This window comes from Stegodyphus dumicola, chromosome 5, assembly GCF_044657685.1.
Source record: "Stegodyphus dumicola isolate Sdum_Otavi_A_Nest chromosome 5, ASM4465768v1".
Lineage (NCBI taxonomy): Eukaryota > Metazoa > Arthropoda > Arachnida > Araneae > Eresidae > Stegodyphus > Stegodyphus dumicola.
The window spans coordinates 68116271-68132879 of record NC_140772.1 but is presented as its reverse complement, the minus strand read 5'-3'; the positions used below and the strand labels follow the sequence as shown (position 1 = coordinate 68132879).

Sequence of the window (16609 nt, the reverse complement as noted above, 5' to 3'; positions counted from 1 at the left end):
CAATTTAATGCTTTTAACAAAATAAACAAACAAAAAAGTTTTATCTTGGAACGAATTGTTTCTTTTGACAAAATTCACAAAGATTTAAATATATCAATTTTAATCACAATCTGCTTATATTTTGTCTTAAGCATTTTTATCATTCTATTGCACCCTCCATGGCCTCCAGAAAAGCATAAAGTATAATTAGGTCTTTTTTATTTTTAGCTGCAGCAATATGTTTTTTTAACACAACCAATTCTTCACAATATCATACCTTGATAGTCAATGATAATCTTCTGGTTATTTGCCAGAAGTCTTCTCTTCATTTTCCTTCTCTCTCTAGGGGAAAAAAAAAAAAAAAAAAAAAAAACTTTCTAACTGAGAATTTTTTCTTTTTTCGATTTTAGCATATCAAAACCATCATCAAAATGTGCCCTCTGAAATCTAAATCATCATCCACTATGCTTACAAAGAGAGTAAAATTTGTCAAAATTTGGAAACATTTATGTGTATGCTAGCAACTGACGAAAATAGTACCAAATTGAGACACAGCAGAACACAGAACATTTGTGAATGCTGAATGTAAAGTACATGTGATTGTTTTGAAAAATGTAAGTGCCTACAGTAGATTTTATTCAGTTGTGGCCAACAGGCAAAAACAAACATGAGTGTTCACCACCACTATTATACATTTGCAATTTCGTTAGGTGTTGATGCAGGAAAATCACACTCATGCATAATGGCAAATCTCAAAAGGAACCCACTGAAAATTGTTACACTTCCCTTCATTGATGGTAATTATTAATAACAAACGATTCATGTGATAAACTCTCATAAATTATTAATTTGAAGTGGTTTGTTATTATTAATAACTGAGTTTTAAAAATACCTGACCATAAAATATATAATATATGGTTAAATGGGAGGTTTTATATCTTGATTTACTACGTTAACTACAAAAAAAAAAAAAAAAAAAAAAAAAAAAAAAAAGAATATTTATTTAACCGCTTCACGTGCTTTAACAAATCTGACTACTCATGATTCAGATTTTGTCCCAAACATAAACATCATGAGACAGGCTCGAGAACAGAAAGCAGAGCCACACATAAACATCACGATTCAGGCTTGTGAAAAGAAAGCTGGGCTAGTGAGCATTAACATCGTAATTTCATGGTTGTAACCCAATGTTAGTTCCTATCAGTACACTACATGAGTTAGTCACAATTTTTTATTATACAGTCAAAAGTCGTTAATCTGGACTCGTCGGGACTTCGGCGATTCCGGATTATAGATCATCAGTTTAAATCTGGTCAGATGGCATGCAGAAATTATAAAATTAAAAATATGAAACCGTAATAAAAAACAATTATGAAATAAAGAACAATTATGATCTAAAGGGTATCAAAATTTACAAAAAAAAAAAAAAGCTTAATATTTATTTGTTTACTTTATTAAACATTTCTTTCAATGTAAGTTGTTTAAGTTGCTTCGTTTTTTATGTGATAATACATTCTCTTTAATTCTATAAACAGACATAATTTCTTCTTCAGTTACAAAGTTCCGCTGTTCAAGTCCTATAATTGCTGTGTCGAGAATACCGACTAACTTCTCAATAGCAATTTTTTTGTTTTCAATAACCTCTGTCACTTTCTTCGCTATCGGAAGCGAATTATAATGACGAGGAATTTGATTTAAATCATATCAAAGATGGAGTACATCGAGATGAAATACTACATTTAATAAGGAATTATAAGCCAAATAAAATAAAAACATCTGCCCTGAAGATAAGGATAGTGCTGACAGATCAACTTCCAATTCATTGCGCGCCGCGGCGTTAAAGATAAACAAAGTTTAGATAAACAAACGTTAAAGTTTAGATAAACAAAGGATATGCCTTTATCCATTTTTTGCAGCAATTCCACTTTTTGTTTAATAGACTTTGAAACATACTTTCGCTTTGTAGATCCTTTACATATTAGTAAATATATATCAGAAATTCTATTTGACATAATCGAAAGTTCAAGCTTACTTTTATAAAATTGCTCTAACAGTCTGCAAAAAATAATAAGCCGAATCCAATTCGAAGATTAAGGAACAATGCAATCTGCAACAATAACTGAATTAGATCATTTTAGCTTAGCTTATACCGTCCGTTATACATTAAAAGTGCATTCGTAAACATATTTTACGCATGCGCACAGGCATATTCGCAGCCGTAAAGGTCTTACGCGCATGCGTCAATACGACGCATGAGCAGAAAGTTTGTAGCTTTGTGGTCCGGATTATAGATCATTCCCGATTATGGGTGTCCGAATTAACGACTTTTGACTCTATAAATGATATAATTTTTATTAAAATTATATATTAAAAAAATAATAAATTTATAATATCTGCAAAAGGCAGAAGAATTAAAGTTTACTTCTACTAAAGTTTACTTACTTGAAGTATTATTTATTTATGAAATATAATTTTGAAACTGTTATTTATTACAAAATATATTTATAATATCTATGAAGGATTAAAGTTTACTTCCACGCCACCAGTATCGCACAAAAGTGAGTATAATACAGGCATTTATGCTTCGGCTTGTATTGTGATTGTTCTCAAGCATCAGTCTGGCTTGTTTACCAAACATTGACCCATAACACTTGAGCCCAAGTTTTGTCGAGGTAAATGGCATGGGAAGGAGTAAATGCAACATAAATCTTGAAAATATCAGCATTGCTTTCAATCATTAAATATGATAATTAAAAAATTGAAGCAATGCAGAAAAATGGTGGTGTGTGGCGTATTTAATTATGGCAAAGCACACTAGGCCTATCTGGCTAAGAGGAGGGATGCGTCCGTGGAGGACTTTCTAAGGAAAAGTGACTCATATACACATTACACATGGGGAAAACCACGAAAACGTCCACGCAGGCAGCCCGTTAGCGGGATTCGAACCTCCGACCGAACTTCCAGTGTTCAGCGACTTTACCGCTTGGCCGCTGGTGGGCCCCGCTGCAGAAAAATGAGAAAGATAAATTTTTAAGCAGGTGTCCTTTAGATGTATCACAGCACTTTCTACATTACACTGCCTATTATATATATATATCACAGTAATTATTTCAAAATTTTGGAAAAAAAAAAAATTCTTGGCATGTGACTCAGTGTTTCCCCCATGAAAAAAGCAGAAAAGCAGAAACTAACGAATTAATGTTACCTCAGGAAATATCTCTGTGGGAAATTTTGATTTTTCTTTCATTCCAAAATGCTCAATACTTCCAATATAAACTTCTTTCCCTGTCAAAGGTAAGTACTTGTGGCCTAAACAAGTAAAAATATCATGATTTAAATTATTTTATTTAAAATATACTGTGCATACAAATGGTGAACATAAGTGTGATTTATTACAATAAAAATACACATGTAACAAATCATAAAAGCAGAGCACATTTTAAAGATCTTTTTATTTTATGCATAAAATTATATACAACATATCATTTTCAGTAATACCAGTATTCCAGATTAGTAATTCTTAAATTGTTTGGGCCCCAGCCATTTGAGTAAAATTGTTAACTCATGTTCTGCACCTCATAAGAGGCAAAATATAAATTGTAGTCTTCAGATTAAACACAGTACAAAGTCTCCAATATACGGAATAATCTAAACTCTGGACCTCAAAGCCACCAACAAAATTTATTCTTTACGAATTTTTTTTATGCTTCATACATGCACATTTGATTGTTTTCCCCATAATAAAACATGTAGAGAGTCCCGATTCTCAATTTCATTTCGGCACTAAATAAAATACCTTGCTATTGAAGAAACAATCATTTTAGCATAAATTTGTGTAATCAATAATTTGGTTCCGTATATGTGTATCTACTTGGCATACATCTCAAACAGAAACATTCTACGTAAAAACATTGTTGATTTTAAAACTTTTATATCTCTGATGCCAACCTGGCAAATTATTATTTATTATATTTTACTTTCATAACCGTATGTTTATCAAGACATGACAACATGAGTAATGACTCATTCAACGATGCCTAAACAATATTTTTATATTAGTAACTGAATAACAAGGAGTATGGAAACCTTTCATGTTGACATTTACGCTTGGCGATGATTACAGATGCGCTAAATGTTGACAAGGAAAAATTTAACAAAAATGTCTTTCCATATGCTAAAAATAGATTTTGTTAATGATGCTCATAGGTCAAAAGATTACATGTAGTGCTAATTGTTTAACACATAAACTCAGAGCCGGCACCCGAGATTGTATGGTCGCACCTGGAGGCAGAATATATGGAAGAAAAGATTGTTGGAATTTAGAGAAGCACCGAGCAACAAAATTAAGGGATAAAAGGATATCTGGAATTTAAAGAAAGCTCTGGGATCCAAAATTTAGGGGTGGCAAAAATTTAGAACTTGGGGGGAAGTGCATGGTAGGAGACTTTAGGACCCATGGAGACTGCACCAGGCGATAAGATATCTAGTGCTGGCCCTTGATAAGCCTCAAGTATCTGCGGGAATTATTTGTTCAGGACTCCGATAAGTCTTAAACATGTGTAATAAATAGACATGAGTATAATAAATAACTAATAATTATGGCTTAATTGCCTCAGTGTGCTATAGAGGCAAGACAAAATTAAGCGGAACAACTTGTCTTTCATCATCAATCTCATAATACATAGCCAATAGTGTATGGCGGATGCTATTAAATTAGGCTAAAATGATTTCGATTCCAAGGAATTTCAATTCATGTAGCAGCTTGTGCAGTTCCTTAACCTTCTAGTTTGATCCAGCTTATTATTTTTTTTGCAGGCTATTTTTATTACAGCAATTTTATAAAAAATTAAAGTTTCAACTTTCAATTATGTTGAAAAGAGTTACTTATTCTGGAGTTGCAACAGGATCTAAAAAGCGAAAACCTACTTCGAAGTCCAATAAACAAAAAATGGAATTGCTGCAAAAAATGGATAAAGGTATACCTGTCTCAAAATTATGCGAGGAGTATGGCATTTGAAAGCCAACTGTATATGACATAAAATAACAGAAAAAGAAACTTTTTGAATTTTTTGTGGATTCCAACACCCACAAACATAATATAACAAACTCGCATAACAGAAAAATTATTCGTTATGCAAAAAGTGAAGATTATGGCAAAGTGATGACTGAATGGGTCAGACGGTGTCACAGCGAGGCATGCCATTGACGGATAAAATGCTAATGGCTCAAACTAAATTATTTGACTAAGAAATGAACTTACAAACTAAACATATTCGACAGGTTGGTTAACTAAATTTAAAAATCGCCATAGTATAAGGCAATTAAGAATTTCAGGTGAAACAATTATGATGAACTATTTGCAGATGAATTCATTGAACTCATTAGTTAAAAGTTATCTCCAGAACAAATTTGCAACACAGATGAAACTGGTCTTTTAGAGCAATATGTACCGTAAATTACCTTGGACACCTTTACAGAAAAGACTCCAACTCGTGTCGAAGATTTCAAAGCGAGATTAACAATTTTTGCATGTGCAGATGCTGCAGGAACGCACAAGTGTAAACTTTTCGTAATTGGAAAAAATACAGGACATCAAGAATTTAAAGGAGTAAAATGTTTCCCATCATATATCATGCAAATAAAAGAACATGGGTGACAAAAGTGTTAATGAATGGTTGGTTTGAAAATTATTTCATACCCAAGGCTTGGAAGAATTCGGTTGGTTTACGGAGGCCTGACGTAAAAATTGTTCTGATTGTAGACAACTCTTTGGCTCATATGCCACTCAAAATTTTAGCAAAAGACAAAGTAACCGTATTATTTTTTCCTCCAAATTGTACGTCCATCATTCAGCCTATGGATATTATCAGAATAGTGTGCATACTGAAAATGCAAATATAAATTAGAATTTTTTCAATCCTTGTTACACTTCTTGAACAATGGCAAGACTATTCAAGAATTTCTGAAATATTTTAGCGTAAAATCTACTTTCTGGAGCATCACACGATCTTGGGTCTCTTCAGATACTTTAAAAACTGCTTGGCATAATTTATGGCCAACATTTCATGTTAAGGATGATGAAGATGACAGCCGCAAATGTGAAGGCTTTCAGATATCTTAAACCAAAGGTTAAATTTTCCAAGTAATGGATTTTTAAATGAAATGTGGAGAAGTGGTAATAAACAAAGATGATATAACAGAAGTTTTTCATTGCAATAACAATGCTCCAATCATCAATCAATTAACGGACAGCGAAATTTGTAGTATGATTCTAAATCCAGAAAATACCACTACCAATAGTGAAGAAAGAACACAGAAGTTATTGAAACTGAAAAAATTTCGATTGACAAGTTAGTCGGTGGTGATGTGGTGTATTTAATTATGGCAAAGCACACTAGGGCTATCTGCCTAAGGGGAGGGATGCCTTCGTGGAGGACTTTCTAAGAGAAACTGGCTCGTATGATAGTTAAACATGGGGAAAACCCCGAAAACACCAATGCAGCCAGGCCTATCGCGGGATTTGAACCTCGGACTGAACTACCAGTGTTCAGGAACGTTACCGCTCGGCTGCTGGTGGGCGACAAGTTAGTCGGAATTCTTGACATACCAACTACAGTACTTGAACAGCAAAACTTTGTAACTGAACAATTATGTCCGTCTATAGAACTGAAGAGAAAGTATAAGCACAAATAACGAAGCAACTCAAACAATTTACAATGAAAGAAATGTTTAATAAAGTAAACAAATAAATACAGTACAAAATCCAAAATCTGGATGTCCATTATCTGGAATGATCTAAAATTCGGACATCAAAAACCTCCAAAACATTTTTACTCGTAGGCTTTACACATGCATATTTGATTTCTCCCTCTGCGCATAATAAAACATCTGGAGAGTCCCAATTCTTAATTTCACTTCAACACTACATAAAATACCTTGTTATTGAAGAAAGAATCATTTTAGTGTAAATTTGTATGACCAGTAATTTGTCTCTGTTGCTGCCTATCTGCTAGGCACACATCTCAAATGGAAAAATTCCACATAGATCCATCATTGATCTGATGTCAACTTTGCAAATCATTATTTATTGTACTTTCCTTTCATCACTGCATGTTTATCAAAACATGACAACTTGAGTAATGACTCACGTAGCGATGCCTAAACAATTTTTTTATGTTAGTAATTGAATAATAAAGGAGTATGGTAACCTTTTATGTTGACATTATGCTTGTCAATGATTACAGATTTAAGTTAAATGTGCTAAAAATGTTGACGAGGAAAAATTTACCAACAATTTCTTTCCATACGCTAAACATAGATTTTGTTGATGATACTCATAGATCCAAAGATTACATTTAGGGCTATTTGAATTAAGAACAACCGATTTGTTATTCATATAAACCCAGAACCAGCGCCCATATGGTTGCATCGAGTCGCAGAATTTAGGACCCACAGAGGCTGCATCAGGCAGTAAGATATCTAGTGCCGGCCCTCAATAAGGCTTAAGTATATGTGGGAATTTATTTATTCAGAACTCTAATAAGCCTTTTGTGTTTTATCTTGTGACCACAGTGAGTATTAACCACTGGCGCTATGACTAAACTTCACGGTTGCGGTGCCATGCACTACAATATAACAAGCGGTAAAGTGTCTCATTTACGCAGCTCCACGTCTGTGAGTACAATCCAGAACTGTAACTCGAGAAATAAACAATCTCGTTGTTAGGCAACGTGTGCACCACGTTATTTTCATTTTTAGGCATGGTTTGAGACAAAAGCATCTTGACGTGCATGGCACGTCTTTTTAGCGCAAGTGGTTAATGAAAGGCAATAACTCGCTTTAATACATGGAGATAATTTCTAAGGGCAAGCAGTTAGTTATAAATAATTAAATTAGGTAAATAGGTAACCTTAATCATTATGCATTTACATGGCCACTATTAAATTTTTTTTCCAACAATATTTGTTAAAAAAGCCCTATTAAAATCAAAATCTAATAAAATTTCACAGTTTAAAATACATGTAATTTATGACACTGATTCTTAAATAATATTAGAAAAATTACACATTAAAAGCTACAAAACATGTATGTTTGTAACAACAACACTCAACAAAATATTTATCCGTCATTTTAATTTGAAGCCTTCTCAAACATTTTGGCTAGTTTGCTAATATGCAAACCAATGCTCTCACTAGTTTCTGCATGCTTTATCTCCTAACTTGTCAACCACTCCACAATGTACCTATGAGGGTTTACTTGATCTGGTAAAAGCTAAACAGTCCAAAACCCTCCAGACAGATGTCAAGCAAATTATCACTAAGTCTGAAAGTAACTACAATATCAGACAAAGGTTTAAATAAGCCTCTTATTTAAAAAGAACTTAAAACATAAATGCATGCATAAATGATGTGCTAACAAAATCTATTACAGCTCACGGTGACGTAATTAAACACAAATTCAAACTAAAAATGTGGACTAGTGGTCAAAGATTGTACAATTTAATTTAATCTGGTTCAGTAACCCTATCATATGAGGAAACAGAAATGGAAAATTATAGTAAAGTTTGAAATTATAAATAATTGGGTAATTTACATAATAACTGCACATATCTTTGAAGAATAATTTTCTTTATGTAGTCAGTTTCTTTCTTCAGCATGTTTCCTTTTCATTTTAGAATTTTTGGATTTAATTAAAGATGTCTGTTTTTCCAAAAAACACTAAATGCATTTAGAATGTATAGAAAAAAGTGACTAATTTAATTTCTTTAGTAATACGAAATTCAGAAGAAATATGAAATATATATGGTAAAGACCGGTTACAGAGATGGTGTGGCAGAATTTTTAGAATTTAGTGACACACCAAACAACAAAATCTAGAAATAGCAAAACTTTTATAATTTAGAGCAGGCATTGGAAGCAGAATTTAGAAAGGTACTATGCAGTTGAATTTAGGATCCACAGAGATTGAATCAGATGGGAAAATTTCTAGTGCCAGCTCTGTGTATGATGCACTAAGACATATTAGATGGACCTTTTAAATTGTAAGTTTTTTATTTCTTTATTAATTAAAAAATCCCTTTCTATAATCTTTCCTTTCTTTCCAAGTGATAAGATTAGAAGCATTTTTTATATTTTCCATGCTTGTGTCTAGTGAAAAGTAGAGAAAATAAAGGGAAGATAAACATGTTAAGAAAAAGATTCTAGTAGCAGGAGTAAAACATTCAAATATTATGCCTTCATTGTTCTTCCAGACGTTCTCCAAAAAGTAAGAAATTAATCGCAAACTTTCTGTAAAATACATCCATTACGCGTTTATACCATGGAGACATTTTTCACTTTGTCACATATTTCTCGAATCATCTAGAATCGAGGGTCTATAAATCTTGCCTTCAAATCCTTCTAAATTTTCCAAACTGCAATGTCAAAAATACTAAAGAAAAATTATCCCAACCAATTTTGTAACAGCAAAGAGCCAGAAATATTTTTGGGGAAAAAAAGGGGGGGATAAAAGTATAAAATTAATTTTATAAAGAAAACTGACGCATATTCTGAGAATTTTGAATATTCTGAGAGAATTACATCGGAAAAACGCTTACTATGAAAAATTAAAAAGGAGACTTTTTAATTAATTACACAGCTAACTTTGCATTTGCTAAGAGCTGTTTTGTAAAATGTGCTTTATAGCATTATACCTTGTTTATTTTTCAGATTTAAAATATTGTATAATAAGTTGCCAAAATGAAACTTTATAATATAACAGCGAAAAATAAAAATTGTTTATTTTAATGTTATTTTTAAAATATAATTTCAATATATTACCATTATTTTAATGAAATTTATCAATGTTACAATGTTTAAAAAAAAAATCGTCGAAAAATTCCCAGATTTCAGAATTAAAAATTTTCTATATAAACTGACGTTAAAATTGCCAAAATGTTGACAAGTCGACAAATTTAGAACTGCTTAATAAAAGAATTCACATCCCCAAAAGCGAAAATTGTTTAAGAGCTCTTTATTACCAAAAATGAAATTCGAAATGCTGATGTTTCACTTCTTGCTTAGAAACTCGAGTATCCCATGAAACTCGAGTAAATATTAGAAATACAAACAAATTACAACCCATAAACCCATTCAAAAAAAAAAAAAAAAAAAAAAAAAAAAAAAAAAAAAAAAAAAAAAAAATCAGTGAATCGCAAAAAAATATTTCTCCAAAATGCTAATTCACACTCAAAATGGCAGTCGTAAAAACAACACAGAAATTTCAGATGATTAAAATTAAGGACCTTCTACTGATTTGGGCCAAAATTAAGGACTTTTAAGGACCAAAAATTGATTCCAAAAAAATTAAGGACTTTTAAGGACTGTACGAATCCTGTAATAGCATATCACAGCAACATAGATAACCACAGAGTTTAATAAATACAAGCATGATTGTTGCTCATAACATGTAATTGAACACTCCTTCAGAAATATTCTACTCTCCTGTGTAATATTCTGAACCACTTAGAACTGAACTTAAAGACTACTACCACCAATTATGATAACACATGTTAAATGTTCTACAACAGCAAATTTGGATAATCATATGGACTTTTTGAAGTAACCAATCATTAAACATTAGGTGTCTGCTGTTACGATTTTATTAAAAGTTTCTTCATTTGCCCTGCAACTTATAGTGCATTAATGCCTTTTTTTTAATAGTGACTTTCTGTACCTTAATAGAGAAAGAGCCAATGTCTAGAGTGAGACTTGAATCAGTCACATCATAACCATGAGCTTTATCATAAAGAAAAGGTTTTCTACCATTATAACATTAAATCAGATTCCACTTTCAAGAGATCACCATGTTAAGCACTTTAGAATAAAAGAATATTGTAAAAATATTTAAAGCAATATGTGCATAAAAATAAAAAGTAGCAATTTACCTTTTCACTAATTAAATAAATAAAGAAAGACAGAAACTGCAGTACAATGCTTCTTTAACCCCTTGAGGACAAGTGTGCAGGAAATGAAGAGCAACCACAGGACTGAACACCATGCTGAATACTTTTTTGCTTCATATAAATCCATATTTTGGTTACATACTCCACTGTTGTTATTAATTTTGAATTTATTTAGCATACAAATTTATGACACTCTAAAACGTGACATATGTCAAAAATTCCTTTATGCATGTTTTCAGTGCCATTTTGCTGTTCACAGCTCATTTGTTTACATTTCACAAAATGAGCATGTTTACATCAGTGGAAGAATACACACATGCTTTTGAAAACAGCCCTTGTAAAGCTTCTTCTGGCTCTAAAAATAGAAAATATGATAGCGAAAAAGAGCCTAAAGAGGGGAGAGATTTCCTATAAGTTTAAAATTTTAATTCCAGTAATTCTGGTAGTGTCATTAATCAAAATGTGCCTACGCAGAATATAATATTGAAATCAACAAACAGATTCAATTTAGGGAAAGCCTTATTAAGAGGGTGTTTGTGAGCTGTGTAGTTATTTGTAATTTTTTATTAATAATCTTTTTCTCTCATTTAAGAGTGTAAAAATAACTTTAAAAGATGCAGTTTTTCTGTACATACTACATTACAACTTGAGGCTTAAATACCTACATTAAATTAAATTTGGACTTGGATGTTCCTCATGCTTGGCTTATCCTTTACACAGCAAGTCAAAGATTCACTTAAGAAAAGCAATTCTACTAGAGTTTAATGTTCAAAATATTTCTCATAAAATGTAAGAGCAGGCTTTAGAAAAAATTTAAATGAATACTTATGTTTGAAATCTCCTAACAAAAAAAGAATGACACAGGCATAAATACTGTAAGAAAACTAAAATTATATTTCAGTTCTAAATTTTATAAAATTTACAACTGAAATTATTGTAAAATTCCGAAGACCTTCAAAACAATCAGTTTTTAAATTTTGCACAGGCATAAATACTGAAAGAAAATTAAAATTAAATTTCAGTTCCAAACATCATAACATTTACAACTGAAATTGTTGTAAAATTCAGAAGACCTTCAAAACAATCATTTTTTAAATTTTGCACTCAAATGCTCTATTTGACAAAACTAAATTATGAAACATCACATAATAAAACTAACACACTATGTTTCCTCACATATTTTCCCCTTTTTCTTTTACTAACAGAAAAAAAAAAAAAAAAAGAGAAGAGAAAAAAAAAGGGGGGGGGGAAATAATGTGAATAATTTAATTTCCAAACGATGCAGCTACAGCTAAGAAATTAAGAAATGAAAAAGAGTAGTCATAAATAAGCAACATGTAAATATTATTATTTCTTTAAAAGGAAACCTACATTCCAAGAAGAATACATAGCAGCATTACAGTACCTAATAAGATATCTTCATTTTAACTTATCTATAACTTTAATCTCATACATTCTTATTGTTTTCTCTACTACTCCTTAGGCCTCAAATCATCCATAAATAATTAGAGAAGCTGAATGTGCAGCTGACTCAAACTAGATTGACTGACCGCTCATGTTTGCTAAACTGTGGCTAGTTGGTTCTTGTATTGGTCTGGCACGAAGTTCAATACAGTGTTGCTACCTTTTTAAAACTTCTGACCAGCATATTTTTAAATGAAATATTTAATTTAAAAAATTAACCTATTTTTTTCCAAATTTATGGTGAATAGAAAGTAAATATTTCTATTATTACATTTATTATTTATAATTATTTATTAAAAATATTGAACTAATTAATTATGTTAAAATTAATAAACTGCTCTGTCTGCTTTTGCTTTACTATAAAATTCAATAGTAAAGAAACTATAATTGTCTAAGTTAAACAAAAGGTTTAGACAGCAACAAGGCAAAAATTGTGAATTTTATCTCTTTAACTGTTTATTTTCTTTAATTTATGCATTTACCATATATACTATAATATATATGTATATTCAGAACTGGTTGAATGACTGAATAATTAAAACAGAAATTAAAAACTTATAAAGTGAAACTAACATTCACTTTACAATAAATATTTTCAGGTTAGAAATTAAAAATTTCACATTTTGTCACTCGAAACCTTTAGATCAGTTTAGATAAAGGTCAAGTTATATTCATTATCTGTTCCAACAAAATACTCAAAAATATTTCTGCAAATTTACTTTATTTAATCATAATTTTTATAAAAACCGGACAAACTGACAATTAATTCAGATCACAAATCTAAAAATCGGCTTGTCTGGTGAAAACTGGCTTGGTGGGAACAATGGATTAAAAATTTAAGGGAAAGGTTCAGTGTGACCTTCACAAGTAGTTTCCAAGGGTTTGCATAAATGAAAACAATCACCATGTGGAAGAATCCATTTTAAATTTTAGGGAAGCTTGTTCTTTGAATGCAGCAAGGAAAGGAAATCATGCAAATATTTTTTAAATCTTCAAAATCAGGTCCTAAAAGGCTAGGAGATAAAATAGGAGAGGGGGGAATACATGAAGAAATACGGTATATTGTAAGGGTGAAATGACAAGCTCAGAGCACAGATATTTTTCTCTAATATTTAAATGAAAAAGAAATAAGCTATAATGAAATTATTAGAAATGTAAATGTTCATTAAGAATTAAAAGTAATTCTTTTCTGACAGACGTCTTATTTCCAAATAAAATGGCTACAGTATATTCAGATCTCATAATAGTGTGAAATTAATATTGTAAAATCTAAACTTTTTTAAAATCAGAGAAATTTAAAAATACAAGTACAATTTCCTAACTCATTTGAAATCACAGGATTTGGACATAAATGCAAGTCCTCTAATACTCTCATTAAATTTCACTCACTTAAAAAGGTTAAATCACAATAAAACAAACCATTTTTAAATAAATAATTCTTATTCGTATATTAAATTATTACATTTACCTCTTGACATACAAATAAAATAAACGTCTGAACCCCTTGACATACCAATAAAAAAATCTGATGTGTACACCACGACTTCCTGGTACGGAATATTAAATTACACACATTTTTTCTTGCATTTTATTTAAACTTATTAGATTGAATTAAACCTACTTCGCCGACAGCGCATAAACCACAATAGAATAAATGCATTCTTTAAAATTCACTTTGTTTACCATAGCGACACTCTGGCGCTAGGTTTACTTAACAGTATTATATTTCATTCACATTATAACTCAGAATGCACAAAATGTATATCATTTAAAGAATTATCTAATTGTTGCTACATGTTCTATTTAAATACTATAATAAAGCTAGAACTATGTATAAAAGAAATTAAGCAAACAAAACAAAACAGAAACAGTTTTTCACAGACGATTGAGTATTTCTCATTTAATTAATTCAGTTCTCACTTTGCGAGAAGGCAAAAATACATAAAAACTCAAAATATCTACATTAAAAATTACGAAGTACTAAATCTCAAGAGTGATAACAAGAGTGATGGCTTATGACATCATAGTTTTTGGGAATGGTTTTTAATGCAAAATATATAAAGTAATTGTAGGTACTGTGGAACATATGAACACTATTAGTTAAAATTGCTCATTTATAGAAATAAATCAAGTGCACAGCCAAAATTTGGTACATAACGACTTCAACTGAAAAACAAGTGTTGTTCATACATTATTCTTTTTGTTTTTAAGTGTGATCCATTACTAATTTAATTTAATGATGATTTAATTTTACACAGTCAAAAAAAAAAAAAAAAATCTGAAGATTGATTAGGTGAAAATACAGATAAACTGCTTAGTATTTTTCTGTTACTTGTATTATAATATGGGTAATTCTATTTTCCTGTGTTTTTGCCTCAGATTAAATGATTTTTAGTTAACCATAAGCATGTTCCACAGTATTACCCCAATACACCAAGAGTTTAGTAGTCCCCTTGAAATATGTTTGCCAGCTATTTGATCAAAAGAAACTAGAGGGATTAAATTAATGCAGAGTAAGAACCAAAGATTTGTTATGAAAATGCTTTTAATAAAAGTAAAAACACTATAACATTTCATTACTTATCAGTATGCAATTACAGATGCTTTAGCAAGAAACTTAGAGAGAACACAAAATATTAAATGTGGATAATCTCACCAAAACTGACATCAAAGCAGAATAGCACTGAAGTAATTTAATTTTTATTTAAATATATTATAAACATTTAAACAAAGTGTGTGGTCATGTGGACATCTTTGACAAGGTACATTGTTTTGCTGAAAATCATATTTACCTGCTCTGCTTAACTATCAAATAATTCTAATCCTAGAGACACAAGAATCCAGTCAGTTAGTTTTCCCACTTTCGATTAACAAAATATATTAAAAGAATGTCTGCATCTGCTTGTTACATTATTATTACATAACAAGTTCTATGAAATACATGATGCTAGAGTGACAACCAATAAAAATGTCCAATGTTCATTCCTCAAGTGAGTAATATAACATACATAAATAAAGATTAATTTTTGTAATCAAAGCAAGGTCTCTTCACAAGATTTCTCAGATGAGGTAAGTTTTCAGCTCATTTTATATTACATAAACATAGTTAAGAAATGAACTTTGATCACATTCTTATAGTCACTAAACATACTGAATGCTGATGTTAAGAATATTCTTTACATAGCAGCATCCAGAATGATGCCACAAGCTTGGAACACTCTATATCTTTTAAAAGCACACAATTCATTCAACTCAGAAATTTTATATGCTGAAAATAAATCCTCTATAATTTTCTACCTTCACCTTTCAAGCTACATGTGTGACTCATGAAAGCTGTATTAAATGATGAACAGTCTTTATGGCCGTAAAGGAAGATCATGATATTCAAGGAACCATAAGGAACACACAAAGGCATTCCATAAAATTAAGTTTTTTGAAAATATATTAATGATGAAAAATTTTCAAGCACCGTTTCATTGCTTTATGTAATTGAAAACATTGCTATAAAAAAGGAATTACATGATGGCTTAACTCATTATAAAAATGCTTTAAACTGAAGCATTAAAATTTTTGCCCTTATGATATATTTTATATTTTTATTTATTTATTGTAATTTATTTTTCCACCAATCATGCCGATTCTTCTAGAACATATTTCATGGTGTTAGCTATATTCTGCTGGTTTCTAAGCTGTAGGAAAAAAAGGTAATGAGTGCTAACCCTCCCCAAAACAAAAGGGAACAAAGAAATTCAATCCATTTAAATTATTTTAGTTTTTCTATTCTCCAACTTTTAGCAAAAAAAAAAAAAAAAAATTGTATTCCCACATTTCTTCTAAATATTTTACTTCTGAAACATCCAGAATATGTAAAATTTCTCATCTAATACTTATTCAGAAAAATGGTTCAAAGCTAACCAAGACTGTTTTTTTTTTTAAATTATAGCAATGAAAAGTCCAAAAAGCACCAAAACTATAACTCCTCATGCATCTAGGCATCATTGCCTTCATTGAGGCAATTCTGTACTTCTTCAGAAAGAACTGCATCACTGCTGAGACTAAAAGTTAAGGCTGCACTTTTTTTATCTAACTTGCATATTATCCCTCGTATATGGTGTTTTTTTGGGGGGGGGGCAAGCACACTAAAATGAAGCAGACAATCAGTTGAATGACAAAAGGAGACAAAGATACTAAACACAGATACCAAAAACCAGGATTATAATGACC

At 30.8% G+C, this 16609-nt stretch overlaps 1 protein-coding gene across 1 annotated transcript in view; it reads right to left on the bottom strand.

Moving 5' to 3' along the window:
• Positions 1-16609, bottom strand: part of LOC146997132 (inositol polyphosphate-5-phosphatase A-like) — a 101954-nt gene that overhangs the window by 40507 nt on the left and 44838 nt on the right. The window contains exon 4 of the mRNA XM_085816739.1: positions 3185-3288. Within this exon, the coding sequence (XP_085672865.1) occupies positions 3185-3288 (104 nt within the window). The remainder of the gene's footprint in view (positions 1-3184; positions 3289-16609) is intronic.